The sequence below is a fragment of the Myotis nattereri genome, assembly GCF_964212035.1.
Source record: "Myotis nattereri genome assembly, chromosome: 3".
NCBI classification, from domain to species: Eukaryota; Metazoa; Chordata; class Mammalia; order Chiroptera; family Vespertilionidae; genus Myotis; species Myotis nattereri.
This window is the reverse complement of record NC_138077.1, coordinates 211,724,396-211,751,514: the sequence shown is the minus strand read 5'-3', so window position 1 is coordinate 211,751,514 and position 27,119 is coordinate 211,724,396. Positions and strand designations below refer to the sequence as shown.

Here is a 27,119-nt window from a genome sequence, read left to right as displayed (position 1 = left end):
CCTCTCCCGCGGCCCCCGTGCGTCTCAGAGGCAGCCCCTCGGTCGCCCCGCGGGGCCTGGCGCTGCGAACGGGAGGGAGGACGGGCCACCTGACCGCGCGCCGTGCGCTCCGAAGTGCGGCGCCTCCACGCGAACCAGGAAATCGTCCCGGAGGCCCCGCCCCCTCCCGCCCCCTGACCCCGAGCCAAGGGGCGTGGCCTCGCCTGCGCCTCCGCCCCCCACGCGCGCCACTGGCTCGGTCCCACTGCGCGTGCGCGCGCCCCTGACCCGGGGACCCCTGGCGCGCGCGGCCCTGACGCGGGGACCCCTGGCGCGCGCGCCGAGGACGCCTGGGTCTCCGCGCTCCCGGGCAGGGCAAGGGCGGCCGGGCTGAACCTGGCCTCGCGCCCTCCCTGCTCGCCGCCCCGGCTCCGCTGGCGGAACCCGAGCGAGCAGCAGGCGCGGGGCCGTGACGCACACCTGCCGGGCAGCCCGGGCCCCGGAAAGGGATGCGCGGGGCCCCAGCTTGAGCCGGGTCTACAGCGCCCCGCGCGTCGCGACGTCCCCGGAGCAGCGGCCGGCTCGGCTGGGCGAGACGAAGTAAGCTCCTCCCCCGCTTTCTCTCGGCCCCTTGGGCCGCAGGCGCGCCTTCTGGCCCGACGGCGGCTGCGCGCGCGCGCGGGGCCGAACCCGAGGTCGGTGGGTCGGCCGCCGGCCACGCGCGGCTGTAAAACCCTCGGGCATTTTGCTGGGAAGTCACCTTCGCCACCCCCGCCTGCCTGCAGCCGCTGCGGAGCAGGCGGGGCCAGAGCTTCCGGAATTCCTCTCCCACCCGCTCAGCAAAATAAAGTCCTTGTTCGCGCCCTGACCCTGGGCATAGGCTCTGTCTGATGGGGGCGCTGCAGCCGGCAGCCTGGCCCCCGCGAGGCTAGTCTCGGGACCATCGGTCCCTTCCCAGCCTCCCTGGGATGCAGTTCGATGAGAGGCATTTTTCCTGGGATCTGCTTTATCTTTGGCATTAGCATTCGGGTTACAAGCAGCGTTTCCAGCACATGGACAATGAATAGTTTTCCAGAAGTAAACCTGCCCAGAGCTCTGAAAATCAGCTCGCTCAAATTTGAAAGTTTTGCCAGAATTGAGAACTTATGGAGAAATCATAAGCCTCGGTTCCCTGTCCCCCAGGAGGGAAGGTAGCCGATGAGGGAACGCTGGTGTAGCGTGGGCACATTTGAAGCCATGCTCTGCTCTCTCTGCAGCAGTGGATGGTTGATTGAATATTTGAGCGTATGAGGCTCAGTCTGTAAGTTTTAGGAGCACCTAAGGTAAAAATGCCCCGTGTTTGGCATGAACAGAACTCATTTTCCTGGGGGCTTTTTGCATAACTTTTCTTTGAGGTACATGACCGCCCATCAGTAAACGCTCCAGGCAAACACTCAAGTCATTTGTATCCAAAGGCTGGAGTTGACTAAGTTACTCTTTAAAAAACATTGTTTTTAAACAATGATGTGTGTGAGAGAAATAGAGAGAGGAACGTCGATACGTCGATACGTTGTTCCACTTATTTATGCATTCTTTGGTTGATTCTCACATGTGCCCTGACAGGACCAAACCCACAACCTCGGTGTTTCTTGGTGTTTCAGGATTATGCTCTAACCAGCTGACTACCCAGCCAGGGCTGCTAAATTACTGTCAGATGGTTTTAGGCCATTTAAAGGGGAAACAGTTACATCTGTGGGCAAGGAAAGGGAAGCTGCGAGGCACTCTGGCCACCTGTGGCCCAGCCACTTCTCACTGTCGATGGAATTTGAACCAGACAGATGTCATCCCTGGTTGGCAAGCTGCACCTGGAGTGTGTCCGACCCTCACCCGGGCGGAACAGGGAGTCTGGTTTTGCCTCGTGCTGCCCCCAGTTGGGAGCCAGGAGGCTCTTCGGGAGCCTTCTCACCACTGTTGCTTCCCATCGTATTTCTGGGGGTTTGGGCCAGGGGTTACAGCGAGGTGATGATCCCCAGTTTGCAGCTGGAGAAAGGCCCTCAGCAGTGAAGTGAAAGCTTAGGGCTATGGAGTTAGAGGCTTACTCTCCTGTGTTCTTTGGGCCCAATTTTAACCCCCTCGTGGGCTGGGTGGGGACTTTTAACCATCTCAGCATCATTTCCCGTTGATTTTTTTCATCTGTGTGGTAGGAAGGTCAGGAAGCTGTCGATGAGCTAGCTGGCCGTTTCTTGGCATTTTCAGCCGTGAGGTGGTTAATTGGTCTTGTAGCCGTTCCAGGAAGCTAGCAAGAAAAAGTCCCTTTACTCGTGACGCCGTTGGTTTCATAATAAGCCCCTTTACTCACGGTGCTGTTGGTTGCGTAATGGTGGGGCTGACATTTCTTGGGTGCTTACTGTATGCCAAGCATCGTGCCAAGTTCTTTATACCGATCGTCTCGTTTTGTTCTTATCGACTTGTGTTCCCTCTCTGCGGTGAAGTACAGAAAGGTTAAGTGATGTGTCAGGTCACACAGCTGTTGTGTGGCCGAGCCAGGGTTGGAACCCAGAGTTCTCACGCTTCAGAAACTGTTAGGACCTTCCTGGTTTTAGCAGAGCCACTCAGCCTTAAACACAGTGTTCTCCTGACGTCGGGAGGGAGGAGGAGGGTGAATCACTGTCAGGCAGGCAGAGTGGGCCGAGGCTGATTCCAGCGGCTAGTGTCAGGGCCACTTGACCTAGGGTGTAGAGCTGCTCCCTGTATGGGCAGCGGATGCTAGAGAAATGGCCTGTCATTCAAACCACTGGTGTCCCGGCTGTTAGAGGAGCAGGATCCGTGTCCACACTAATACAGTGTATACGTGTCGCCGTTTGGGGTTGGAGTCACGCATTTTTACAGGTTGTGGTGGGAGGTAGGGCTGGAGCCAGTCTGCCTGATTCAAATCCTATCACCTCTAAGCTGCCTGACCTTCAGTAAGTTACTTCTCCTCTCCCCACCTTAGCTTCCTCTTTGCTCATTCTAGAAATGGGGACAGTCATAGCATTTCTTCTTAGGTTGTGGCGTGATGCATGTCGAGCTCTTAGCCTAGCATCTGACACATGATTAAATACTCTATAAAGGTCTCTTTTATTATTCATAGTATTGGTACAAGTAGTAAGTTACAGCTAATGTGTGTGTGCCACGGAGCTTGACATCACCGCTAGAGTCTTGTTCCTGTGTGCCGGCACTCACACGCAGAGAGCTCAGACACAGGGGACGGTGGTCTCGTGCCAGTGGAATTTATTTGTTCATTCAGCAGATGTTTATGGCTCACCCTCTGTGTGCCAGGCCCTGTTTTGGATACTGGAGACATGCATTGAACCACCACGAAAACCTCTGTCCCCATTGGCACGTATGTTCTTGAGGGGAGCGGTGACAGACAATCCTCCTATATAATGAAAGGCTAATGTGCAAAATGACCAAATGGTGGAACGACCGGTCGCTGTGACGCTCACTGACCACCAGGGGGCAGATGCTCAATGCAGGAGCTGCCCCTGGTGGTCAGTGCACTCCCACAGGGGGAACGCCACTCAGCCAGAAGCCCTGAGCCAGGCTTCAGCGGCAGCAGTAAGGATGTCCAACTGCCGGCTTAGGCCCGCTCCCCCCCAGGACATCCCTCGAGGGCTCCTGGACTGCGAGAGGGCACAGGCCAGGCTGAGAGGACCCCCCCCCCCGTGCACGAATTTCGTGCACCGGGCCTCTAGTAACAAAATAAACACACTTATCACACATTAAAAAGTGACATGTACCGTGGGGAGAAAAGAAACAGGGGTCAACTTGGGGGCGGGTTGTTTCTGGTTTTACATAGTCGGCCGAGAACGCCTCAGTGAGAAGGTGACATTTCAGCAGAGAATTGAAGTTGATGAGGGGTGAACCAAGTGGACGTCTGCAGGAAGAAGTAGGTCAGGCAGAGGGAACAGCAAGGACAAAGGCCCTGGGGCAGGAGGATGGGTGGCTGGAGCCTAGAGAGGGGCAGGGAAGCCGGGGAAGAGATCAAAGAGCTAATAGCTGGGAGGCCAGAATGTGTAGGTAGACCCTACAGGCCCTTGAACAGAAGAACAACATGATCTGAGCCGCCTGTAAGAGATCACTTCTGATGCCGTGTTCAGGGGAAGAGAGGAACGGGAGGCCAATGAGCGGGTTTCTGCAGCAGCCCAGACAGGTGATGGGGCAGCCAGGACCGGAGTGGAGGTGGACGGTGAAGAGAGGTGGGTGTTTTTACAAAACTGTCGGATTTGCTGACGCATTGATGACCCGAAGTTTTCCGGCCTGTGCCCGGGGAAGGATAGAGTTGTCTTTTACTGAGAATGGGGAAATCTGCATTTGGAGCAGGTTGGGAGTCAGTCAGTTTGATTTGAAGCGTGGAAAGTCTTGTAGACAACCAGCCAATGGTGTCAGAGCAGCAGTTGGTGTCTGAGTGTGCCGTTTAGGGGAGAAAGTCCAGACTGGGAATGCAGACTTGGCAGAGCAGGCCAGGCATGCTGGTAAATGTGTAACAACCTCCCCCGCAGGGGTGCAGGCTGGTGGGGAGCCTGGTGTGTAGTGTTGGCCAGTATCTGCTGTGTAAACACTCCTAGCTGGCCAGCTTCAAGCACTTGTTACGGAATATCTTCCCTTACAGATACAACAGAGGTAACTAATGTCGAGAGCATAGATAATAGTAAAATGTAGTCTTAACTGTGTTTTTAATACACTTGGTTTAGTTCTAAATTTGCATCATCCAGTTATTAACAATGGCTGTGTTGAACAACTGGCTTGAAAAATTCCTAGAGGTTTAGCACTTGAATCTTGTGGTGAGGTATAAGGGGGCTCCAGCACAGCATTTGGGTCATGGGGACCCAAGATTGGTTCCTAAAGAGATGATGGGAATAGACTCTCTGAGATTAGGAAAAATGGCCCAGAGTTTAACGTGCATGTGCGAGGGTTGGGGGAGGTGGCACAGACGGCTCGCCAAGTAGGAAGAGTGCAGGAAAAACTCGAGTTGGCACTTACAGAAGGGACTGGGCACGGCCCCTTGTACTCTAGTTGAAAAGGATCTTTAGTTTCACTTGTTTTCCTTCTACACATCCTTTTAAAAATTCCAAAGTCGTGGTTTGAGAAAACCTTCCTCCTTCCTGCCTGGCACACGGAAAGCGGGCGCCCAAGGTGTGGGTACCAGCAAAGGTGTGGATGCCATGCCGTGCTGGGAAGGGGCAGGGCAGCAGCAGCCTCTGACCTTTACCCCCTGCTCCTCTCCCGCACGCGGCTGCTGGGCCCAGAGGACCAGAGCTGCTTCTTCCTGGGCTTTACTGGAACCACCAAGCACAGCACGCGCCGGTCTGCGCGGGCCTGGGCAGGCACGGCTGTGTGGGCCCCATAGCTGCCTCTTTTGCTTGGGAGAAGCAAAGACTGGAACCCCGATTCTGATCCAAACCCTTTGGCCGGCCAATGTTCACACTTTGTGATGTTAGCAGAGCCGTGCTGTAAAAGGTGAGTCCCCAGGATGCCTGTAGACCCCTCAGTCTGGAGCTGGGGTGCCTGGACCCTGTGCATGTGCCCGGTCAGCCCGAAAGCCCTGACGCCAGAAGACCACCTGCTGCCCCTCCCCCAGGAGGCCTCGGGCCTGCCCTGTGCTGTGCAGCGTGTTTCTGGCGAGTGTCTTGAATAATAATTGTTCTGCGCATGTAACTTACAGCTTCAAAGAGTTTTGTCTTAACTTCTGAATGACACTCATTGCTTCATATTTTATTATTATTATCTTTTAATTGCTTCGTATTTTAGTCCTGCATTTCCACCTGCTGCCTCGGCCTCGGGCTGTGTCTCCCTGCTAATAGATGGCCACCGCCTTTCCTTGGAGAGCTAGAACTTGGGGACAGGAGAGTGTGGCGAGTCCTGTAGCTCAGACCTCATTTCCTGGACGGGACGCTGCGGCCCAGCCCGGGTAGGAGTCTCGTTCAAGGTGGTGTGGTCGTTTAGCAGCGGGCCCCGGGCGAGAATCACCACATGGTCCAGCTCAGTCCTTCTCCATCCGGCCTGCCCTGCGGCTTCTCGAACTTTTCACTAAGGGTTTTCTTGTTCGTTGATGATAAAGAGAAGAGACTCGTAGCAGGGTCAGCGGTCAGAATGCCACCTCCATCTTTCGGGTGAGCTTCAGGGATGTAACTTTAGGGGATTTCTTCCACAGCCCGTTCCTCGCAGAGCAGGCGAGGAGGCAGGAGGGCGAGCTTCTGCGAAACCTCCCGAAGGAGAGCCTTGAGCGGAGGGGGCTCAGGCCACAGGCACATGTTGGGGCCTCCGGGGGACCCTGTTTTTCAGTGAGGAGACGTGGACCCTAACTGATGAGGTGACTTACTGTCTGCCAAGCCAGGGTGTGCGGCCGAGCCAGGTCCTCTGATTGAAATGTTCGCTCCGTCTACACAGGAGCATGGCTCAGGCTGTATAGCCCAGTGGTCGGCAAACTCATTAGTCAACAGAGCCAAATATCAACAGTACAACGATTGAAATTTCTTTTGAGAGCCAAATTTTTTAAACTTAAACTATCTAGGTAGGCACATTGTTATTAACTTAATTAGGGTACTCCTAAGCTGGCCTTTGCTAAAAACGTCCTCAATCTGATTGAGGTACGTTCGCTGAGGTCGACCCCTTCCAACTCTCCCTACACACTCGTCTTGTGTACTTGTTTCAGATAGACAAGTGTGGATGGGAGAGTTGGAAGGGGTTGACCTCAGCGAATGTACCTCAAAACAGCGTACCTCCCCCGCGCTGCCTATCCCGCGGCCCGCCTGCGCCTCGTCTCCCGTCGCCCGACCGACCGACACCCCCCACTTCTTCTAATGCCCCTTCTTCAAAATAGACTCGCCCAGGCCGAAGCCGACTTCTGCGCATGGGCCACGGAGTTTCAATCACACTGTATGTGTGCGCCCGCACGTGGTATTTTGTGGAACAGCCACACTCAAGGGGCCAAAGAGCCGCATGTGGCTCGCGAGTCGCAGTTTGCCGACCACTGGGCTAGCCCAACAGCTGCCTCACCTACAGTTTTCTCCGCTGTAAACGAGCCTCTGCGCAGAGCCTCCTCCCCAGGCGCACTTAACCCTCTGCACACCCTGTCTGCTCGGGCACCTCCGGCGTTAGCATTAGGCTCTCGGTGGCCAGCAGCCAGCTTCTGCCGGGGGACGGCAAATCCGAGCCTGCCGTGCATGCTGCAGCGGGTCACCCCACTGCCATGGTGAAGGGAGCAGGAGGCAGGTGAGTGTGTGTTGATCTGAGGTGCCTCTGATTCGAGCCGTCGCGCTAGAGCAGCGGTTCTCAACCTGTGAGTCGTGACCCTTTGAGTCGCCTAAGACCCTCCTGCATATCAGATATTTACATGACGATTCGTAACAGTAGCAACATGACAGTGATGAAGTAGCAACGAAAATAATTTTATGGCTGGGCCACAACATGAGGAGCTGTATTGAAAGGGCCAGAAGGTTGAGAACCACTGGTCTGGAGTCTAGACCAGTGATGGCGAACTTATGACACGCATGGCACAGGTGACATGCGAACTCATTTATTTGGTTGATTTTTCTTTGTTAAAGGGCATTTAAATATATAAAATAAATATAAAAAATATAAGTCTTTGTTTTACTATGGTTGCAAATATCAAAAAATTTCTCTATGTGACACGGCACCAGAGTTAAGTTAGGGTTTTTCAAAATGCTGACACGCCGAGCTCAGAAGGTTCGCCATCACTGGTCTAGACTCAGTGCTCCGTATTCCAGTCGCGCTATTCTAAGTGAGCTCCTTGGACCAGCATCTCAGGCCTCTCCCTGGATCCTCTGCTTCAGAACCTGCATTTTAAAAAGATCCTCAAGAGACTCAAATGCACATTAAAGTTTGAGAAACACTGTTAAGGTTAAGCAAACATGGCAAGAAACCAATCCAAACACACACACACACACCACCCACACTGGTTCGGGGAGGAGCGGTTCCCGGGTGTTTAGCAACCACAGAGTAAGCGACTTGCTGTAATCACTGGTAGTTCTGATCTGTGCTTGTTTCAAGGAGTTCTGGGGACATACACAAGAGGTAAGGGGGCAAACCTGAGAACTGGGCTGGTCAGGGGAGGCTGCAGCAAGAGCTCTGAGTCAGAACCACGTTACAGAGGGGCCTGGGAGGCGGGCAGGCCCGGGCCACCCATCGCCGCTTTCTGCAGTCTCTGGGGCCGGCCCCGGCCCGTGGGCCCCCTCCCCTGCCCCCCCAGCCCTGGAGGTTCTGGAGCCTTCCCGGCTTGTACCGGCACGTCCAGAACCCTGGCCGCCACTCGGATCAGGAGCCCTGAGTCGAAGCCTGCCAGCTGGCGGCTCCAGGCTTCACCTTTCTCCTGCTCTGACCTTGCAGCTCTTCCTCCCTCCCCACGGGGATTGCCACTGACGAAGGAAGTGCTTGCAGGGCCAGGGCCAGGAATTGGAGGGCAGGAGAAGGAAGTAGAAGGGGACTGGCTCCTCTGCGTTGGGGGTGAGTGCAGGTAGAGGGGAGTGGAGCCCTTGATCCTAGCTAAAGCTGCCGTAGGGAGTGCCGGTGTCCTGGGCATGCTGGTGCCCACACTGGTCGGACCCTCCTCCTGGTTTGGCTGCCAACGGGTGCCGTTGGGGATGGGCCCCGAGAGAGATGAGGACGAGGTAGGGAAAGTGGAGGAGGGGTCAGATGCCCGAGTCAGGAGGCAGATCCGGGGCCTCGATCCAGGGACGAGGCAGGCCTGCGGAGGTCGGCCAGCCGGGCTGCGGGGCTTCTGTCACTTCCTGTGATTTCTTTAAACCTCAGTTTCGCTATCTGTAGACCAGATTACAGACTCGTGGTGGAGGATTTCGTTCATCCTTTATCTGCCTGCCATATAATTGGTGCTAATTAGTCATTCTAGTTCCTACTTAAAAAATAAAATGAATAAGTAAAATAAAAATATATATATACTAGTATATGGCATTGATTTCAGAGAGGAAGGGCGAAGGGGGGAGAGAAACGTCAATGATGAGAGAGAATCATTCATCAGCTACCTCCCACAGGGCACCCACCAGTGATCGAGCCCACAACCTGGGCATGTGCCCCGACTGGGAATCGAACTGTGACCTCCTGGTTCACAGGTCGACGCTCAACCACTGAGCCACGCCGGCCGGGCCTAGTTCCTTCCTCATTAGCACAGCCAGGCTGGGCCCATTCCCTCACCTGTTTCTGAGACCCAGCTGCTGGCCGGATTCTTTCCTTCCTTCCTCACTTCTGTCTGTCCCTCAGAGCGTGGCCTGGGCGGGAATGGGAGGATGGGGGGCCTGTCCCTCAGAGCGCGGCCTGGGCGGGAATGGGGGGATGGGGGAGCCTCGGAGTAAAATTGAGCCCAATGAGCTTTACAACCTCAGCTCTAACAGAGGCCAGGGAAGTCGAATCCTCTGGTGCGTTTGTGGCAGGTCTGAGGCCTCTCTCCGTTCGTACATGTCAGCTGCTCCAAACTAGGCTGATACCAGTCAGGTGGTAGGTGTGCCTGGGGGAGGCTGCAGCGTGCCGTTGCTGTGCAGTCAGCTCAGGAGCCAGGGGGCTGGGGCCTGTCCAGCTCCCCCACCTCTCACCTGGGGACCTTCAGCTGCCTGGGCCTCGGCTCCTCTACCTGCAGGAGGGCGACGAGGTGGGACTCACCACTGGGTCTTCTCAGGTTCCTGTCTGCATTCCGTGAGATCTAATGCTCACGCGCATCAGGTTCATGCTTGGAACGTGTTAGCATTCAGTGTTTGCTGCTCTTGTTAATTAATATTCCACGATAATTATACAGCACTGTCCCAAGCACAATCTAAATATTGACTCACTGTAATCTTGTAACAACCATGCGATGTAGGTACCTCCAATACTCCCATTTCAGGTGAGGAAACCGAGGAACAGAGAGGTTGTATAATTGTCCAAGGTGACGGCTTGAGCTGGGATTCAAACTCCGTCCTCTGGTTCTGGTCTGTGCTTTTACCACCATGGGTAGCAGTGACCTGTATTCACTGTGTGCTTGGAGCCAGTGCACGTGGGAGAAGCCAGGGGAGATGGGAGAGGCGTGAGCATCTCTCACAGCTCCAGCCACCCGCTAAGGACCCGCCACCATCCCCGAGCTGCCCTGATGGTCCAGGCAGCCTGTGCGCCGGGCAGAGACGGGCCATGGTCATGAGGTGGACAGCTCCAATCCCATGATAGCCCTGGGGCCTCCCTCACGGCTTGTGCCACCTTCCCATGCTCCTGTAGCAAAACGTTCCGCCTCCGCCAGTGGCCTGCCACCTTCCCGGGCAGAGTCCTGTTTACAGAGCACGCTGCCTACCCGCCGGCGTCCTGGCACTAACGCAAGCTGCGAGGAGGGGGGAAGCGCGGGGACTAGCAGTTTCCTGAGAAATACGTGGCTGTTTCTTGCCAGGCAGGAAATGTTCGATAGCCTGGAATCGTGTTCACCCCCCATTACGCCACCTGAGCGTGTCTGATCCTTCCTTGTTCCTTGTGTGTCTCTCCCAGGCGCCCGGGCTTGTGGAGGATGCTGGCGGTGGCAGTGTTCGTGGCCCTTCTGGGCTGCCTGCGGGCCCAGGAGCTGCGGGGACACGTCTCCGTAGTCCTGCTGGGAGCCACTGGGGACCTGGCCAAGAAGTACCTGTGGCAGGGACTGTTCCAGCTGTACCTGGAGGAGGCGGGGAAGGGCCACAATTTCAGCTTCCACGGGACTGCTCTGACGGCCACCGAGCAGGGCCAGGAGGTCGTGGCCAAGGTCCTGGAGTCCCTTTCCTGCCCCAAGGATGTGGCACCCGCTCGCTGTGCTGAACTCAAGGACCAGTTCCAGCGGCTGAGCCAGTACCGCCAGCTGAAGACCACGGAGGACTACGCGGCTCTGAGCAAGGACATCGAGGCGCTGGCGCAGCGCGAGGGCCTCTGGGAGGCGGGCCGCATTTTCTACTTCTCCGTGCCGCCCTTCGCCTACACGGACATCGCCCGCAGCATCAACAGCAGCTGCCGCCCGGGCCCCGGCGCCTGGCTGCGCGTCGTCCTGGAGAAGCCCTTCGGCCACAACCACCTGTCAGCGCAGCAGCTGGCCACGGACCTCGGGAGCTTTTTCCACGAGGAGGAGATGTACCGGGTGGACCACTACCTGGGCAAGCAGGTGAGCCTGCCGGGCCGGAGCGAGCTGGGCACAGGTCGACCCGTGGACGGGGCCACACCACCGACTGTGGGATTGGGCCTGAGGCGTGTGAAACCTGCGCGCCGTGGTCGTTTTGAAGGGGGGCAGGAGGTGAGGGGGTGAAGGGCAGATGGTGAGCAGGTCTGTGTGGCCCTTGTCCACGTGTCCTGTCCTGTTTCCCAGCAGGGGCCGGGCTCTGATCGCTCAGCGGTGCCCTGTGTCCCCTCCGGAGGTGGCCCCGAGCCATTGGGGTGAGCCCGGCTTCTGGCTGGGTATGCTGTGGGAATTAGAATTGATCACCTTATTCCACACCCATTGGCCTGGTTTTCAGTATTTTTTCTTGCTGGGTTCTGTTTTGAGCCAGAAGGCTGGCAGCAAGATCTTAAAACTGAATAGGACCCCAAGGCCATGCTCTCAGTTGGGTCCTGTGGCAGAGCGTGGGGCTGGCCCGGGGACGCACCTCAGCTGACTGCGCCCTCGGAGCCCCGTTAGGACACTTCCCCCTGGAAACGCCAACCCTCAGGCCCCATTTGAGTTGCAATATTCCCAGAGTGGTCCTCAGACCAGGGCCTGTCCCGGGGAGATTTCACTTGTTTATGAGAAAATGAAAAAAATAGCACTGAATGTCAACTTGAAGCTTTCCTTATTCCATTTTTGGTGTTACAGTAGCTTTCTGTTATTTAATGTTGATGCTAATAGGCAAAAGATAATCTTACCTATTTCCTTTCCTGGCAAAATAAAGAGCTGGTGGCCCTGTGGAGGGCACCTAAAGGTCTGGAGTCCTTCCTGGGCCGGGAAGCCTGCCGCCCAGGGGCCATCGCTCTGAGCGTCTCTCAGAGTCAGAGAGAGGGTGGGGCCCCTCCTGGGAGTCAGGCTCCTCCTTCGCCCCGGGACCCACAGCACACCCGTCTGCTTCCCCCAGGCCGTGGCTCAGATCCTGCCTTTCCGAGACCAGAACCGCAAGGCCCTGGACGGCCTGTGGAACCGGCACCACGTGGAGCGGGTGGAGATCGTCATGAAGGAGACGGTGGATGCAGAAGGTGCGTGAATGGTCCCGCTCACGCCTCCTGGTCCTCCTGCCCTGTGTCTGCTGCGGCGCTGGCTGACCCCATGCCTCCCCAATGCCTCGCAGAGGGGTGTTGTTGCTGGTGTGTGAACCGCTAGCCCCCAGGGCCCTGCGGGCAGACCTGAGGGGTCAGCATGGGGTCTCCTCAAGTAAATGTGGCTCTGATGCTGGAAGGTACCCCGAGTTCTCTGGGGGTGCGGGGGACCATCAGGTCGCGTGAGGCTTCCTCAGACTTTTGTCCTCATCCAAGTGGCGACCTCTGCCTGGAAGGCTTCTCGCCTTCTGGCCCCTCCTGTGCCTGGTCCTCAGCTCAGGTGTCACCTTCTTAGGAAGCCTCTGCTGAGCATCTTAACCAGATCCACTCCCGTGGCACAGCAGCGCCACCGCCCCTCCCTCCACCGCCCCTCCCCCCGCCGCCCCTCCCTTCACTGCCCTCCTAGAGGAAGGGAGGGAGGGAGGGAGAGAGACACATTGATGTGAGAGAAAGAGAAACATCGATATGAGAGAGAAACATCGATCAGTTGCCTCCCTCATGCGCCCCGACCAGGGATCAAACCCTCAGCCCTTTGGTGTATGGGACAACGTTCCAGTCAACTGAGCCACGGGCGGGACTGCCCTCCCATCTTTTCCTCGTCATATCCCTGTCCCTGCAGACCACAGGGCCCAGGCCATCCCTGCGCTGGCACCTGGCACACTCCTGGGAGGCGCTGGTGAATCCCCCGTGAGTGAGCAGGTTGAGCTGGGAGAGGAGACCTGCCCGTAGGCCCGTCTCTGCCTCACCTGGTGACCTCAGCACACACTCCCCTCACCTGGGAGATGAGCAGGTTGCGGAGGTGACCATGGCTAAGGCCCCTTTGAGCTCTGGCATTCTGGGATTTCATCAAGTGTTTTGAGCATGGATATGTTCAAAGCCTTGGTTCTCACCTAAAATAATAAAAGCTCATGCTCGTTGTGTCCTAAACCCTTCATTAGCCAAATGAGGTGGGTACTGTGGTTACCTCCACTGGCAGGTGAGGTTCGGGATGTGCCCGAGATCACTCTGGAAGTGGTGGGCCCGGGTCCTGGGCAGGCGGTCTGGCTCCCGCACCGGCTTCCAGCTCACGCTGAGACCACTTCTCAGCCCGGACAGGAGCCCAAGGCCCGTCCCTGCCCCACACTGTGTGCCTGGGCGGAGCAGGACCGGACCCTCGGGCCCGGGTGGGGGACGAGGAGGTCTGCCTCTTGTTCTTTGCCTTCTCCTCTTTTTCTTTCTCTTCCCCTGGTTGCTCTCTCCAGCTTGCTGTCCCTCCTCTTTGGATGTGTATGTAGAGCTAGAAGCCCTGGTGACACAGGGAGCAATGAGATGCAGCCTTTGTCCCCCAATACCTCACAGATTCGTGGGGGGAGAGGATATCGGGACAGACTGCCAAGTGGATGAGGCAGGCAGGGTGCTGTGGAGCAGGGGAGGGAGGGAGGTGGGCTGGGGCGTCAGGCAGCCCTTGGGAGCCAGGCCCGAAGGGCACTGCTGTCCTTCAGAGGAGCTGGGTTTCTCCAGCCTGGACCCACATCAGAAGAGAGGTCCCCGCGCAGTGAGCTTTCCGAGGCCTCAGGACCCCCCCAGCCCTGCCAGATGCCCCTGCTGTCCTGGGCGAGGGCTCCGGCCGGGGCTCCCGCTGGGGCCTGTGTGTGTCTGATGTCCCAGCAGCATGAGCGCTGGGCCTCCGAGTGCTCTGTCTGCAGAGGGTGCGCTCAGGCTCTGCACGGAGGGCGGGCCGAGGCCAGGCAGGGTGGGGAGCCTGCCGCACCTGCTGTGGGAGCCAGCACCTGCTCTGCCTGGACTTGGCCTGCTCACTGCAGGGCTAGGACGCAGGGCGCCCCCCTCCTCCCCCCCTGACTGCAGCTCCTTCTGCGCCCGCGCAGGTTGGGGAAGAGCCGCACTATCTGGAGGTCCCAGTGGGCGCCATGGCCTCTTAGTTCTGGGACCCATTGTCATTTGTGGGTTTCTTTGCAGGATCCCCATGGAGCCAGGGGCTAGACAAAGTGCAGCATTTTGGAGGAAGTGAGTTCTCTGTCTCTGTCTGTCTCTCTCTCTCTCTCTCTGTCTCTCTCTCTCTCTCTGTCTCTCTCTCTCCTTGTGTCTCTCTCTGTGTCTTTCTCTGTCTCTCTCTCAACCTCATGGGACTTAGGACACGCATTCTTCACATCCAGGAAGTGGCCTGTGCAGCTCTGGTGCCCCAAGCACTGGCCTGCAGCCCCCCCCCCCCCCATGGCCAGGAAGCCCTGTGTCCAGCATGTCAGGGCCTCGGCTCGCCTTCTCCGGGGTTGGGTAGGAAACAGGCAGGGCAGTCTTTCCCCCGCCGCAGGGGGACTGCGTGTGGCCAGCAGGCAGGCTCAGCCCGGCGCTCTGCTCTGACCATGAAGCCACAGGGCAAAGTGGGGCCTTCTCCCTCCCGCTCCCCCAGCACTCGGCCCCTGGCTTTTCTCCTTCTGCAGGTGTGCACCCCTCGCTGAGTCCTGTGCAGGGAGGCAGGGATGGGTCCCTGGTGGCAGCCTGGACCACCACCCCGGGTGCTGGCAGGGGAGGGGGTTTGAGCCAGGCTGGGACACGGGCTGTTCTGGCCTGAGCTGCTGCAGGCCCCGGGAGAGGGACTTGTGAGCTGCAAGGTCATCAGGATGTCCCCACCCCCACTCACTCGCACCCACAGGGGCGGGGTTGGCTGCCCCAGCTCCCTCCCTCCACGGCTGCGAGTGGTTGTTTTTCCTCCTTTTCTGTCTCACCCTCTGGCCCAGAGGAGTTTGCTGCAGCATCAAGGCCACTGCATAGACAGCAGGGAGGGGGTGGAGAGAGGGAGAGAGGGAGAGAGAGAGAGACAGAGAGAGATAGAGAGAGACTTGGGAGGAGGGAAGGAAGAAGCAGTCCTCCCTCCAGCTGCCAGTGCAGCTCCCTCTTCTCATCTGGGCGCCCTCCTGAGGGGTCCCCATCCAGTGAGACCCTGAGAGTCACGGGAACCTGGGACCTGGGTTCCTGAAACAGCCCCGTGGGCCGGGCAAGAAGTGACCTCGGCTGGGCCACTTGGCTTCTGTGGAGAGGACGCCTGCTGGTCCGGCTCCTGGCCACTGGCAAAGGCTCTGTGGAAGGAGGGCTGGGCCGCTGATGGACTGAGGCCCGGCTAGGGAGGGTCCCTTTCCTGACCTTGGGGGGAGCGTGATGCACGTTCACTTCTGAGGGCGGAGTGACCACTCAGTGCCTCTCACTGAGGGACGGGCAGCCAGGGTCCTCCCAGGTACCAGCTGGCCTGCCTTCCGCCTGGTATGCCACAGGGGCCGCCCCGTGTGCCAGAGGGGCCGGAGCGCACTCAGCAGTGCAGTCGTCCCTCCCTCCCCCTCCCCCCGCCTCCATCTGCAGAGCTGCCAAGGTGAGCGCAGGGCAGTGCCAGGCGTCCTGACCAGTGGACCGCTCGCTCCTGGGCCCAGCCCCCTTTTATTTTCAGTGATCCCAGAAGGCATTGGTGCGGATCTCAGCTGGCTTTTAGTTTCTTGTGCTTTTAAAGCCCTGTTTTTACCAGGAAATTGGGATCTCCCGTCAAGTGGAGGCAGCAGGACCGGTGTCCGATCCCAGCAGTCTCTGTTACATAGTGACGGTGACCCAGTGTCTGTCTGTCTCCGTCTCTCTGTCTCTCAGGGTGTCTTGACGGCTAAATCTGGAGATGTATGCACGTGGGAATACTTTACTACTGGAAATGCTGCCCTTTATATACTTGGCAAGGACAGGGAGTGGGCGTGGCCTCAGGCCCTGGGCTCCACCTGACTTATTTATTTTTATTTTTTAAATATATTTTTATTGATTTCAGAGAGGGAGCGGGAGTGTGAGAGAGAAACATCAATGATGAGAGAGAATCACTGATCGGCTGCCTCCTGCACACCCCCTACTGGGGACCGAGCCTGCAACCTGGGCATGTGCCCTGAATGGGAATTGAACTGTGACCTCCTGGTTCATAGGGCGATGCTCAGCCACTGAGCACAGCCGGGCTAGTATATACCTTTTAGTAGCTCGATATTTCTGTTCAGTTCTGATTATGCCACGGAGTATGGATTGTTCTATTATTAGGCATTTTGGTTGTTTCCGTTTTTGCCATTTTAAATAGTCCTTTGTGAGCTTTCAAAAAAAAATTAAGATATATTTCACATGCCATAAAATTTACCCTCTTAGCCCTAGCGGGTTTGGCTCAGTGGATAGAGCATTGGACTGTGGACTGAAGGGTCCCAGGTTCAGTTCCGGTCAAGGGCACATGCCTGGGTTGCGGGCTCCATCCCCAGTTGGGGGTGTGCAGGAGGCAGCTGATCAGTGATTCTCTCTCATCATTGATGTTTCTATCTCTTCCTCTCCCTTCCTCTCTGAAATCAATAAAAATGGATTTTTTAAAAAAAATTTACCCTTTTAAAATGTACAATTCACTAGTTCTTAATATATTCAGAGTTGTGCAACCACTATCTAATTCTAGGACACTTATGAGCATTAAATTTATTTTTCCTTTAAGTATACTTCTGAAGTGGAATTGATAGGCCAAAGGAGGAAGTCTACTTTGTTAGGACATCTCCCCAGACTTCTCCTGCCTTCCCTGGGATGCCACCCCTTGAGGTTTTGAGGGGCAGCGCAGCTGGGGGGCAAAGCGGTGGTCTCTCCAGCTTGTGAGCATGGACGAGCCCTGGACTCGGGCAGGATGGAAGCCAGTGTATGGGCCTTTCTTCCATCGTCCATGCCACTGTGCTGTGTTCCATCCTGTTCACATTGATGGACTTTGACCCTCACCTTTCAACCCAGGCAAGGATGCTAGGGGTCAATATCGATCATTTTCAGAAAAAAACAGCCACCAAAGAACAGTCCACAACAGCTGGTGGCAACTAGCAAAACCCAGCTTGGTGGGCATCTTCAGGAGGCCTCGCCCCTCCCTTCCCTGTGCCTGGGCTTAGCTGCAGGCCTCCCCCTGAGAGGCACAGGTTCTGGTCACTGCACTTGAACTCGGAAAAGACAGAGCCAGCCAGGAAAGGATCAAAGCCTGCAATCTGTGGGCTGTGCTGCACGCGGCACCCCCTGAAGCTTGAAATTAGGAAGAAAGAAAGCTCTCTTTTACGCAGTGGGCAGCAAGCCTAGGAAGTGCTTCTCCCCACGGATCAAGAGGGGATAAAAATAGGAAAAGGGCCACTGAGGGATTTGCTAAACTAATGAATAGTAAGCAGATAACAGGGCCTTTAAGGACTCTGCTGTGTTCTCGCCATCAAAAATTCCTCTGTTTGCAAAGCTTTATTCTCTTTATACTCTTAAATCTGCTGCGATTCATCGATTCTAAGACACATTTTCCCCATCTCTGAAGTTGGGTTTCCCACTGGCAAAGTGACAGTTGAATTGGCACCCCTTTTCTTCAAGGTTATAAAAAAATGATTTTCACCATCGATGGCATTTTTGATTTGACAAAATCCAGCATATCCCCCCAGTCATTGCCTCCCCAGGTCCGTCTCAGACCACCAGCTACCTTTTAGGATTTTTTTTTTTTTTTTTTTTTTTTTTTGTAGAGGAAGGGAGAGCGAGAGAGAGATAGAAACATCAACGATGAGAGAGAATCATTGATCGGTTGCCTCCTACACGCTCCACACCTGGGATTGAGCCCACAACCGGGGCATGTGCCCTGACCGGGAATCGAACCATGACCTCCTGGGTTCATAGGTTGATGCTCAACCGCTGAGCCACACTGGCCGGGCACCTTTTAGATTTTTTTTCACTGGACGCCACACCACCTCTTCAGACTCAGCGGAGTTAGGGCTAAAACCATCCTTGCATTTTCTCATGAAATAGAACTACTTTTTCTAACTCTTTTTATTTCCACATGGTGACTGCTGTCCGAGTTGCCTGGCTGGGGGCCCTCTCATGCCGCCCCCGTAACGACACAAACACCAGCCAGTGTTCATGGTGCTCCTTGTGCGCCAGGCCTGCGTGTGTGTGGACTCATTAACCTCGCAGCAGCCCCACTGGGAGGCACGCGCCGATTCCTCTCTTACGTGTGAGACAGCCCCTCCCCGGGGCCACGGGGCTAAGACATGGCCGGGCAGGCGGCCTGGCTGGAGACCCCACTCCAGGTCCTGACCCTGAACTTCCCGTCTCCGCCCAGTGCTCACTCACCCACGGACTGTCCGCGTCGCTGCGGCTCCACGCGCCCGCCCTGCCTGATGTCATGCCGCTGCCCGTCTGGCAGACCGTCTGGCAGGCCCTGGCCGCGATCTTCCCACAGCGCCTCTTTCCTGTCTCCACTTCCTGCTCTAACACGCGGTAAAACAGTTCTGCTGGGAGGTAATCACGTGTCACACGGTTCACCCGTTCGAGGCGGGCAGCTCAGCGGTTCGGGTATGTTCGCGGAGCTGGGCAGCCATCCCCACGGCCCACTTTAGACATTCTCATCCTTGTGCCCTGTGGCTGCCCCTCTGATGCCCCCCTCTTCCAGCCCCCCCCCCTCCAACCTCTGGTCTTTCTGTCTCTCTGGATTTGCCTGTTCTGAGCATTTCACATCAATGGAATGATCCGACTTGTGGCCTTTTGTGTTTGGCTTATTTCACTTAGCATGATGTGGTCAAGGTTCACCCATGTTGTAGCGTTTGTCAGAGCGACCTCTTTCGTTGCTGCCTAATACTCCGTTGTGTGGGTGGACCACATGTTCCTCATGCATTCATCAGCTGCTGGACATGCGGGATGCTGCTCTTTTGTGGCTGTTGTGAGTAATGTGGCTATGAGCATCCGTGTACAAGTTTTTGTGTGGACATACGCCTTCCTTTCTCTTGTGTCTACGTGACAGTAGAATTGCTGGGTCACATGGTAGCTCCTTAACTAGTGGAGGTCAAGAACTTAATAGCTCCTCACACTCCTCAGTCTAGTGCCCAAGGCCCTTTCCGTCTGTCCCGGATTCCTGCTACTCCCAGCCACAAACCGGCTGCTTCTGCCGGGCCAGGCGTTGCCATCTGAGCTGTGTGCTGGGGCCTCTGCCCTCTGGCGCGTGCTGTCCACTCCAACTGGGATGTGGCCCAGGGACAGTCAGCCCAACATACATGTCTTTGAGACATGCGGCATTTTAAGCAATCTGAATTACGTGTGCACATTTAAAAATCATGAGATCACACTCATTGGTCCAGATGTTTATGTTCTCCAAAAAAATTAGATTTGGTCACCCTGAGCCCACACTCCAGTGCGGCACCCCCTGATGGCAGCTGAGGCATTTAACTGTCCTGAGGGATGTAAGCGCTGCCCCACCCCCTCACACCTGCACTGGGCCCCCAGGCATGGGGTCCCTGACCTTTGGCCTATCCCATCCTCTGGAGCCCCACTCAGCTTGCTCCTCCGACCACTGTGCTCTGTTCTGAAGTCCCTGGTGCTTGGGCCACCGAGCATCACACTGAGTGCCATGTCCTGTGGTCGTTTCAGTGGGGTGGCAGGAAGTTGAGAGGGAGGTATTTGGTGGCAGGAACTGCCTGGCTTCCAACCTGAACCAGCTGTGTGACCTGGGGCAAGTTACCTAACTTCTCTGAGCCCCAGAGGTCACAGCAGGACGGCCTCATATATCACTATGGTGAGGAGTGAGTGGGCTGATATCCATGCATTGTTATTGTCATAGCTTTTCCCGGTGTCTTCTCAACAACATTGTCAGGACTTTGACAGTCAGAACGCTGTGGGGCGGGCTCGGCCATTGTCTTCAGTGGGGCGCTCTGAGCATGCGGCCTGGACAGGCCTGGGCGGCCTGCTGTCCCAGGGTTCCGCTCTGGCCAGGGACGCTGAACTCTGGGTGAGAGTCACTCCGGCGCCGGGGACACGGTGCCTTCTGCAGGCACGCTGCGGCTTCCTCTCTGGCCCACAGCACCGGTCCTCACGTGGGGCATGGCATGTGGGGCTGGTCCTGCTCGCCGTCCAGCTGGCCGGAGCCGCGCTGGGAGCCGGGCAGGCAGGTGGCTGGGACCTCACTCAGGCCCCCGTGGCCGCGGAAAGCAGTGTGCTGGCCACGCCGGCCTGAACAAGGAGCCCTCCTCGTTGTTTGTTTGAATTAGATATTGACGCAATAAAAAAGAATGCTTACAAAATACGCGTAAGATCTACAGGACTGTGGTCTAGCGAATACCACGTGCCCCCAGCCTGAGTTCAAAACAGGGCTTTGGTGTCTCCGGGCCCCTCCCCAAATCCCCTCCCGCCTCGCCTGCAGTGCCCCAAACTGCGGTAGACCGTGCCCTGGCCCCTGCCTGTTGTTGCCATGGCTGTCTGACCCCTGACAGCGGCTGTGGCATTTGACCCTTCATGCTGTGTGTTGGATGGAGGTGGCTGTTTTTGTCCCTTTATCCTGCATGCAGGATCATCTCTCAGGTCTGACTTCTAGTAACTGACTCTTTTCCATTGTTTCTGATACATAAAGCCTTTCTAAGTCCCAGGAGCAGTTTTCCTCTGTCTTAAGTTCTGTTTTTCTGGTCATTTTCCATCCTGTGTTCAGAATTAATTTTTGGGGGGAGCATTCACGTTTCTTTCTGTCGACATGCTTGTTGCAGTTGATCCGTGACGACGCGTCTGTTCGTTTTCTCCGCTGTACAGTGTCCCTTGGTTGCGGGCGGCGCGCTCTCAGGCGCCAGGGCTGCCGCAGTGAGCAGGGCCGCAGCCCCTGCCCCGATGGAGCTTCGGGTGTCGCGGGGCAGCGACAGGCGGGCACTGAGTCAGGCAGGGGCCGGCAGAAGGCAGGGGCCCGCGGGGTGGGCCGGAGGTCAGTGACGTCTCCCGGAGCTGGGACCCGAGACCCGCGCACGAGTGGCGTTGCCGGGGTAAGAACCAGCCTGCGTCATGGACAGTGCAGTGAAGCCTCCACCCGTGACTGCCTCTCTGTGTGTCGTCGGCTGCAGTGCGGATAGGAGCCGTGCCACGCGAGGAGCTGGGCGCTGGCACCTAAGCTCTCAGACAGCTGGAGCCTCTGCACTTGACTCTGACAGTCACAGCTCCCGCCGAGCTCTGGAGAGGGGCAGGCGTGTGTGTGTGTGTGTGTGTGTGAACCCGCCCCTGGCGCTGCTGTACTTGCCATGGGCAGGTACACTCTTGCTCTGGTGGAGCAGGGACAGTTGTGGTGGCTGCCGTGCAGGACCTGTGGGTGTGACCAGAGGGCGCGTGTGAGCCTCTGCACCGTGCCAGGCCACAGCGAACATCGGGCTGTCACGCGGGCCGTGCCCTCACCTTGTCCACCTGCCAACTTGACTTCACCTGGATGTCCAGCTGAAACTCACCTAGAACAGAATTTGTGTTTCCTCCGTCAAACTGTCCCTCCCGTCTCCCCATCTTGGCAGATGTCTCCACCGCCGTCCTTCGCGTAGGCCCCGATTCTAGGAGTGACTTTGGCTTCTCCTCTTTGCTCAGCAGCCCAGTCAGTCCCGACTCCAGAATGAGTCGTCCATTCCCTCCAGCCCCTGTGCTCCCACCACAGCCTTGTCTCCGGGCTCCTCGTTTCTACAGCCCTTCTCCCCACAGCAGGCGGGGGCTAGGCCGAAGGCGCATCTGAACTTGTCCCTTCCTGCTTGAAATCCTCCAGGCACTCCCCCTGAACTCAGAAGCAAGTCCAGCCCCTTACCTGGGCTCCAGGCCCCTGCCCTCCTGCCTCCTCCCTCTGGCACAGGAGCCAGCCAGGCTCCATCCTACCTCGGCTTCTGCTCTCCCTGCCGCTGCAGGGCTGACTCCGGTCTCAGAGCAGCCTTCTCTGTCCCTCTGTCACATCTCTACATTTCTCTGTTGACTTGCTTTTTCCTCCCTCCCATTTCCCCTCCCTGGAAGCCGAGGACAAGGACCTGTCTGTGTCCTTGGCGCCTGCATGTTGCCTGGCACCTTGGTGCACTTGGTAACGGGTGGCAGTCAGCCCCGTTGATTAGCGGGAGGCAGACACTGGCACTCAGAAGTCACACCTAGGAAGCGGCCCTCAGACCCCAGAGCCTGGGTCTTCTCCGTGATGCCAGGGAGGGGCGGGGCCAGGGCCGGCCAGGCGTCTGCAAGTGCAATCTGGCCTTTGCCGGAACCAGAGCCTGCCCCATGCAATTCCTGAAACTCACCTAAAACGGAACTCGTGTTTCCTCCGTCAAACAAGAGAAGCCCGGAGAGTGTGATGCCTTCTCTTAAACGGCTCTTGAGGGTTTCCTCATAAACCATGTTGTGGGCTCTGTGGACCGGGCTTGGGGTGCAGACGAGGCACGCGGGCTGGGGTCTCGGTGCACCTCGGGACATCGGGCGTGTTGCCCACCTTTATGGCCTCCCCATCCTCCTCCCGCCAGGTCGCACCAGCTTCTATGAGGAGTACGGTGTCATCCGCGACGTCCTGCAGAACCACCTGACGGAGATCCTCACGCTGGTGGCCATGGAGCTGCCCCCCGACGTCGGCAGCTCGGAGGACGTGCTGCGGCACAAACTGCAGGTCTTCCAGGCGCTGCAGGGCCTCCGGAAGGGCAGCGCCGTCCTGGGCCAGTACCAGGCCTACAGCGAGCAGGTGCGCAGGGAGCTGGACAAGCCGGCCGGCTTCCTCAGCCTGACGCCGACCTTCGCAGGTGGGCCCCGGCCCGGGCGCGGACTTCCCCACTGGACGCTGCTTTCCCAGCCCAGACACCCTTGGGTTTAGGCCAGAAGGGTCTTGAAGTGGGGTTTTCAAGGGGCGCTCGGGGGCCTCCCATCAGCTTAAAGCAGCAGGTCCCCTACTGGCTCCCTCAGGGTGAAGGACACCCTGTGACAGTGTCCGTTCAGTCCCTGTCCACAGATCCTTCAGGGCTGGCTCACGCCTGGCTCTCACCCTCATGGGGCTGACGTCCAGGCCCCCATTCCCACCCCCTCAATGAGGCTGCAAGCCTGTCCGGCCACTGCCCAAAGCACCCCCCGCGGGCAAGGACCACGCTGGTCAGGCAGGGCCCCCCAGAGCCATCCTCTGGGCAGTCCCTGAGGCTCAGAGCTTTCTGGGAGAGGGTGCTCCCTCAGGCTGCAGATAATACCCCACAACAGGAGCAGCACTGCTGTGTGCCAGGCACTTTATCTGCCTCATCTCATGTAGTCCTCACACTCATGCACCCACGTGGCAGGCATGTTATTACCTGCACTTAGAGGGAGGAAATGTGAGGTTCAGTGACGGTGAAAAACCTGCCGAGATCTGCAGGGAGAGTGATGGAGACACGGGCAGGGAACTGAGTCAGGAGGACGCTCAGCACCTGGCCCTTAGCACACCTCCCTCCCGCCCTCGAAGTCCTCCTTACTGGCACATCCGCCTCCCTTCTATACCTGACCTTGCTCAGGCGTGTCTGAGTCCTCCCTCTCCCCGCCCCCCCGCCCCAGTAGCCAGCATCCCCATCCTGGGACTTTTCTCAGAGGCTCTGGGTCCGACCTCAGCCCAGTTCCCCTTCCTCAGGGACGGTGAGTCTAGGAGGGCGGTGTCTGCGATGGTCCCAAGGCTGTTTTTCTTTCTCTCTTTTTTTCTTTTTTGGTTAATCCTCACCTGAGCATATGTTTCCATTGATTTTTAGAGAGAGTAGAAGGGAGGGGGAGAGACAGAAACGTTGCTGTGAGAGAGACACGATTGGTTGCCTCCCGCACAGGCCCCGATCAGGGCCAAGGATCGAGCCTGTAACTGAGGCATGTGCCTTTAACCAGAATTGAACCCAGGACCCTTCATTCCGCAGGCTGACACTCTATCCACTGAGCCAAACTGGCTAGGGCTGCTTTTCTTTCTTTCTTTATAAATATATTTGTATTGATTTCAGAGAGGAAGGGAGAGGGAGAGAGAGAGAGAAATATCAGTGATGAAAGGAAATCATCAATTGGCTGCTTCCTGCACGCCCCACACTGGGGATTGAGCCCATAACCCGGGCATGTGCCCTTGACCGGGAATTGAACTGTAACCTTCTGGTTCATAGGTTGATGCTCAACCACTGAGCCACACTGGCCTGGCGAGGCTGCTTTTTGAGCACTGCTGGAGGGAAGATCATGGGAGGGGTGAAAGGTGGGGGGTGAGCCTAGCAAGGCCGTGGGTGCCCAGAGGAGGGGCTGGGGGAGAGGGCTACTGGCAGGGAGGCAGGAAGGGGAGGCGAGTGGGTGGGAAGTCCGTTTCCCGTGCTGGAGTGTCACCTCCTCCGTCCCTGTCCCCGCAGGCATCCTTGTTCACCTGGACAACCTTCGCTGGGAGGGCGTCCCTTTCCTCCTGATGTCGGGCAAAGCCTTGGACGAGAGAGTGGGCTACGTCCGGGTCTTGTTCAAGAACCGGGCGTGTTGTGCGCAGAGCGAGCAGCACTGGGTCGCGGAGCAGAGCGCGTGTCTGCCGCGCCAGATCATCTTCTACATCGGGCACGGCGCGCTGGGCAGCCCCGCGGTGCTGGTGAGCCGGAACCTGTTCAGGCCCACGCTGCCCGGCAGCTGGGAGGAGGTGGGGGGCCCGCCCGGGGTCCACCTTTTTGGCCGCCCACTGTCTGATTTCTATGCCTACAGTCCTGTGCGGGAGCAGGACGCCTACTCCGTCCTCATATCCCGCATCTTCCACGGCCGCAAGGACTCCTTCATCACCACGGAGAACTTGCTGGCCTCCTGGGCCTTCTGGACGCCCCTGCTGGACAGCCTGGCCCACGAGGCCCCCCGCCTCTACCCCGGAGGGGCAGAGAACGGGCACCTGCTGGACTTTGAGTTCAGTGGCGGCCAGTTGTCCTTCTCGGTGCAGCAGCCGGAGCAGCTGGTGCCGGGGCCCGGCTCCGCTCCCGCGCCCAGCGACTTCCAGGTTCTCAGATCCACGTACCGAGATCGCCCGCTGGTCACTGCCTGGCCCGAGGAGCTGATCGCAAAGCTGGCCGACGACGTCGAGGCGGCTGCCATGAAGGCCGTGCGGCGCACTGGCCAGTTCCACCTGGCGCTCTCGGGCGGCTCCAGCCCCGTGGCCCTGTTCCAGCAGCTGGCCATGGGCCACTACGCCTTCCCCTGGGCCCACACGCACCTGTGGCTGGTGGACGAGCGCTGCGTGCCACTCTGGGACCCTGAGTCCAACTTCCAGGGCCTGCAGACGCACCTGCTGCAGCACGTCAGGCTCCCGCACTACAACGTCCACCCCATGCCCGTGCACCTGCGCCAGCGGCTCTGCGCCGAGGAGGACCAGGGCGCCCAGGCCTACGCCGAGGAGATCTCCGCCCTGGTCGCCAACAGCAGCTTCGACCTGGTGCTGCTGGGCATGGGCGCCGACGGGCACACCGCCTCCCTCTTCCCGCAGTCGCCCACCGGCCTGGAGGGCGAGCAGCTGGTGGTGCTGACCGAGAGCCCCTCGGGGCCGCGCCGCCGCATGAGCCTCAGCCTGCCCCTCATCAACCGCGCCCGGAGGGTGGCGGTCCTGGTCATGGGCCGGCTGAAGCGCGAGATCACCCTGCTGGTGAGCCGCGTCGGCCACGAGCCCAAGAAGTGGCCCATCTCGGGCGTCCGGCCGGTGTCGGGCCAGCTGGTGTGGTACATGGACTACGAGGCGTTTCTGGGGTGATGGGGCCTCGCCCCCTGCTCACTCCCAGGCTGTCTCTCGCCGGTCCTCTCCCCTCCCCCGAGTCCTGCCACCTGCCCGGGCGCCTGGCTCTCTGGAATCGGATGCCTCAGGGTCAGCCCCGGGAGAGGCCCCATCCCAGCCCCTTTGACCGTCCCTGCCCAGATGTGGTCAGACCCAGAAACAAGGAGGAAATGGAGGCTCCTGAGAAGCTTCAAATCCAGGTTAGGAGAGACTGGCGGGTCCACGTCCACATCAGCCCGCCTCGTGGCCAGGCTGCGGCGTGGGAGCTCCCAGCTTCAGCAGGAGGCGTGCAGGGGGCCGAGGAGGGTCCTGGAGGGGGACCCTGCGTCGGCGCCCGTGGAGAAGGGTGCGGGCAGCAGGGAGCGGGGAGCCGGGCACCGTGGGTGCAGGGCCGTGCCGGGCAGGTGCTGGGACTGCCCGGAGCCCAGCCGGTGCAGCCCTGCTGCCCGTTTCCTTCCGGAGCCTCTGCCGTCAGCTGCTGTCCTGGCCCCTGTGGGCTGCCTCCTGCTCCGTGTGTCCGGTCCTTCCTCCTCGTCCTGACTCGGGGGGCCTCCCATCCCTCCTTGGTATCCTGACTGTCCCCAGACCCTCCAATTGTAGACAGAAAGATGACGACAAGAACACTGCCACAATACTGGGTGCTACAACGGTGCCAAACACTTCGTGACTCATTAGGGGCCCTTCCTCAGTAATGACCTTCTCTGCATGGGGGGAGCCCCCCGCCCGCTGGGCATAACCATCAGGCCATCCCGGGGTCCCTCCTTGCGAGGGCTCTTTCCATCTCAGGGAACCTCCAGTGTCCTCCCTGTTCTACCAGGAAAGACCTAGTCAATCTCTCTGATGGGGAGAGCTCACTGCGGGGAGAGCTGTGACGTCAAGCGATGCACCATCCGGACGCTCTGATCTGACCAGACAGGAGCCAGGCCTTTTGCTGGGGCGGCCGTGGCGCTGGGGCTGCAGCACCCGCCTCACAGCCCGCGACTCCCTGCCCGCCGGTCCCTCCTGCCGCTCACGGTGCCACTGCATGTGGGAGGCTCGGGAACAGGGCGGCGGCTTCTCAGGAGTCGGTGGGTGCTCTGCTCTCGAGAAGCGGGGCTCGGGGGCTTGTTCTCCTGAGACCCCCAGGGGTGTCTCTGAAATGCTTTTTAAAAAATCAGCAGCGACAGGACACAGGCTGTATTCCAGCTTTGCAGCTAGTCGCGCCCCCAGCTGTGGCTGTCAGGGAATTAGATGCTTCGTGTGACTGAGCCCCGCCTCCTGGCCTCACTGTGCGGCAGACACGCCGCAGACAGGCACGTGTCCGCGTGGCGCGAGGGCTTTCCTTGGTGAGGAGGGGCGCCCCGAAGTCCGTTTCTCTACTTTTGACTGTTCAGACTTCCTTCAC

At 58.2% G+C, this 27,119-nt stretch overlaps 1 protein-coding gene across 1 annotated transcript; it reads left to right on the top strand.

Annotated features, from left to right (window-relative positions):
* Positions 1-243: 243 nt before the first annotated feature.
* H6PD (hexose-6-phosphate dehydrogenase/glucose 1-dehydrogenase) lies at positions 244-26,003 on the top strand. The gene is made up of 5 exons (XM_081086467.1): positions 244-579; positions 10,477-11,113; positions 12,054-12,171; positions 22,500-22,769; positions 24,354-26,003. Exons 2-5 carry the CDS (start codon positions 10,496-10,498, stop codon positions 25,712-25,714), a joined length of 2,367 nt encoding a protein of 788 aa, XP_080942593.1. The 5' UTR covers positions 244-579; positions 10,477-10,495; the 3' UTR covers positions 25,715-26,003.
* The last annotated feature ends 1,116 nt before the right edge of the window (positions 26,004-27,119 follow it).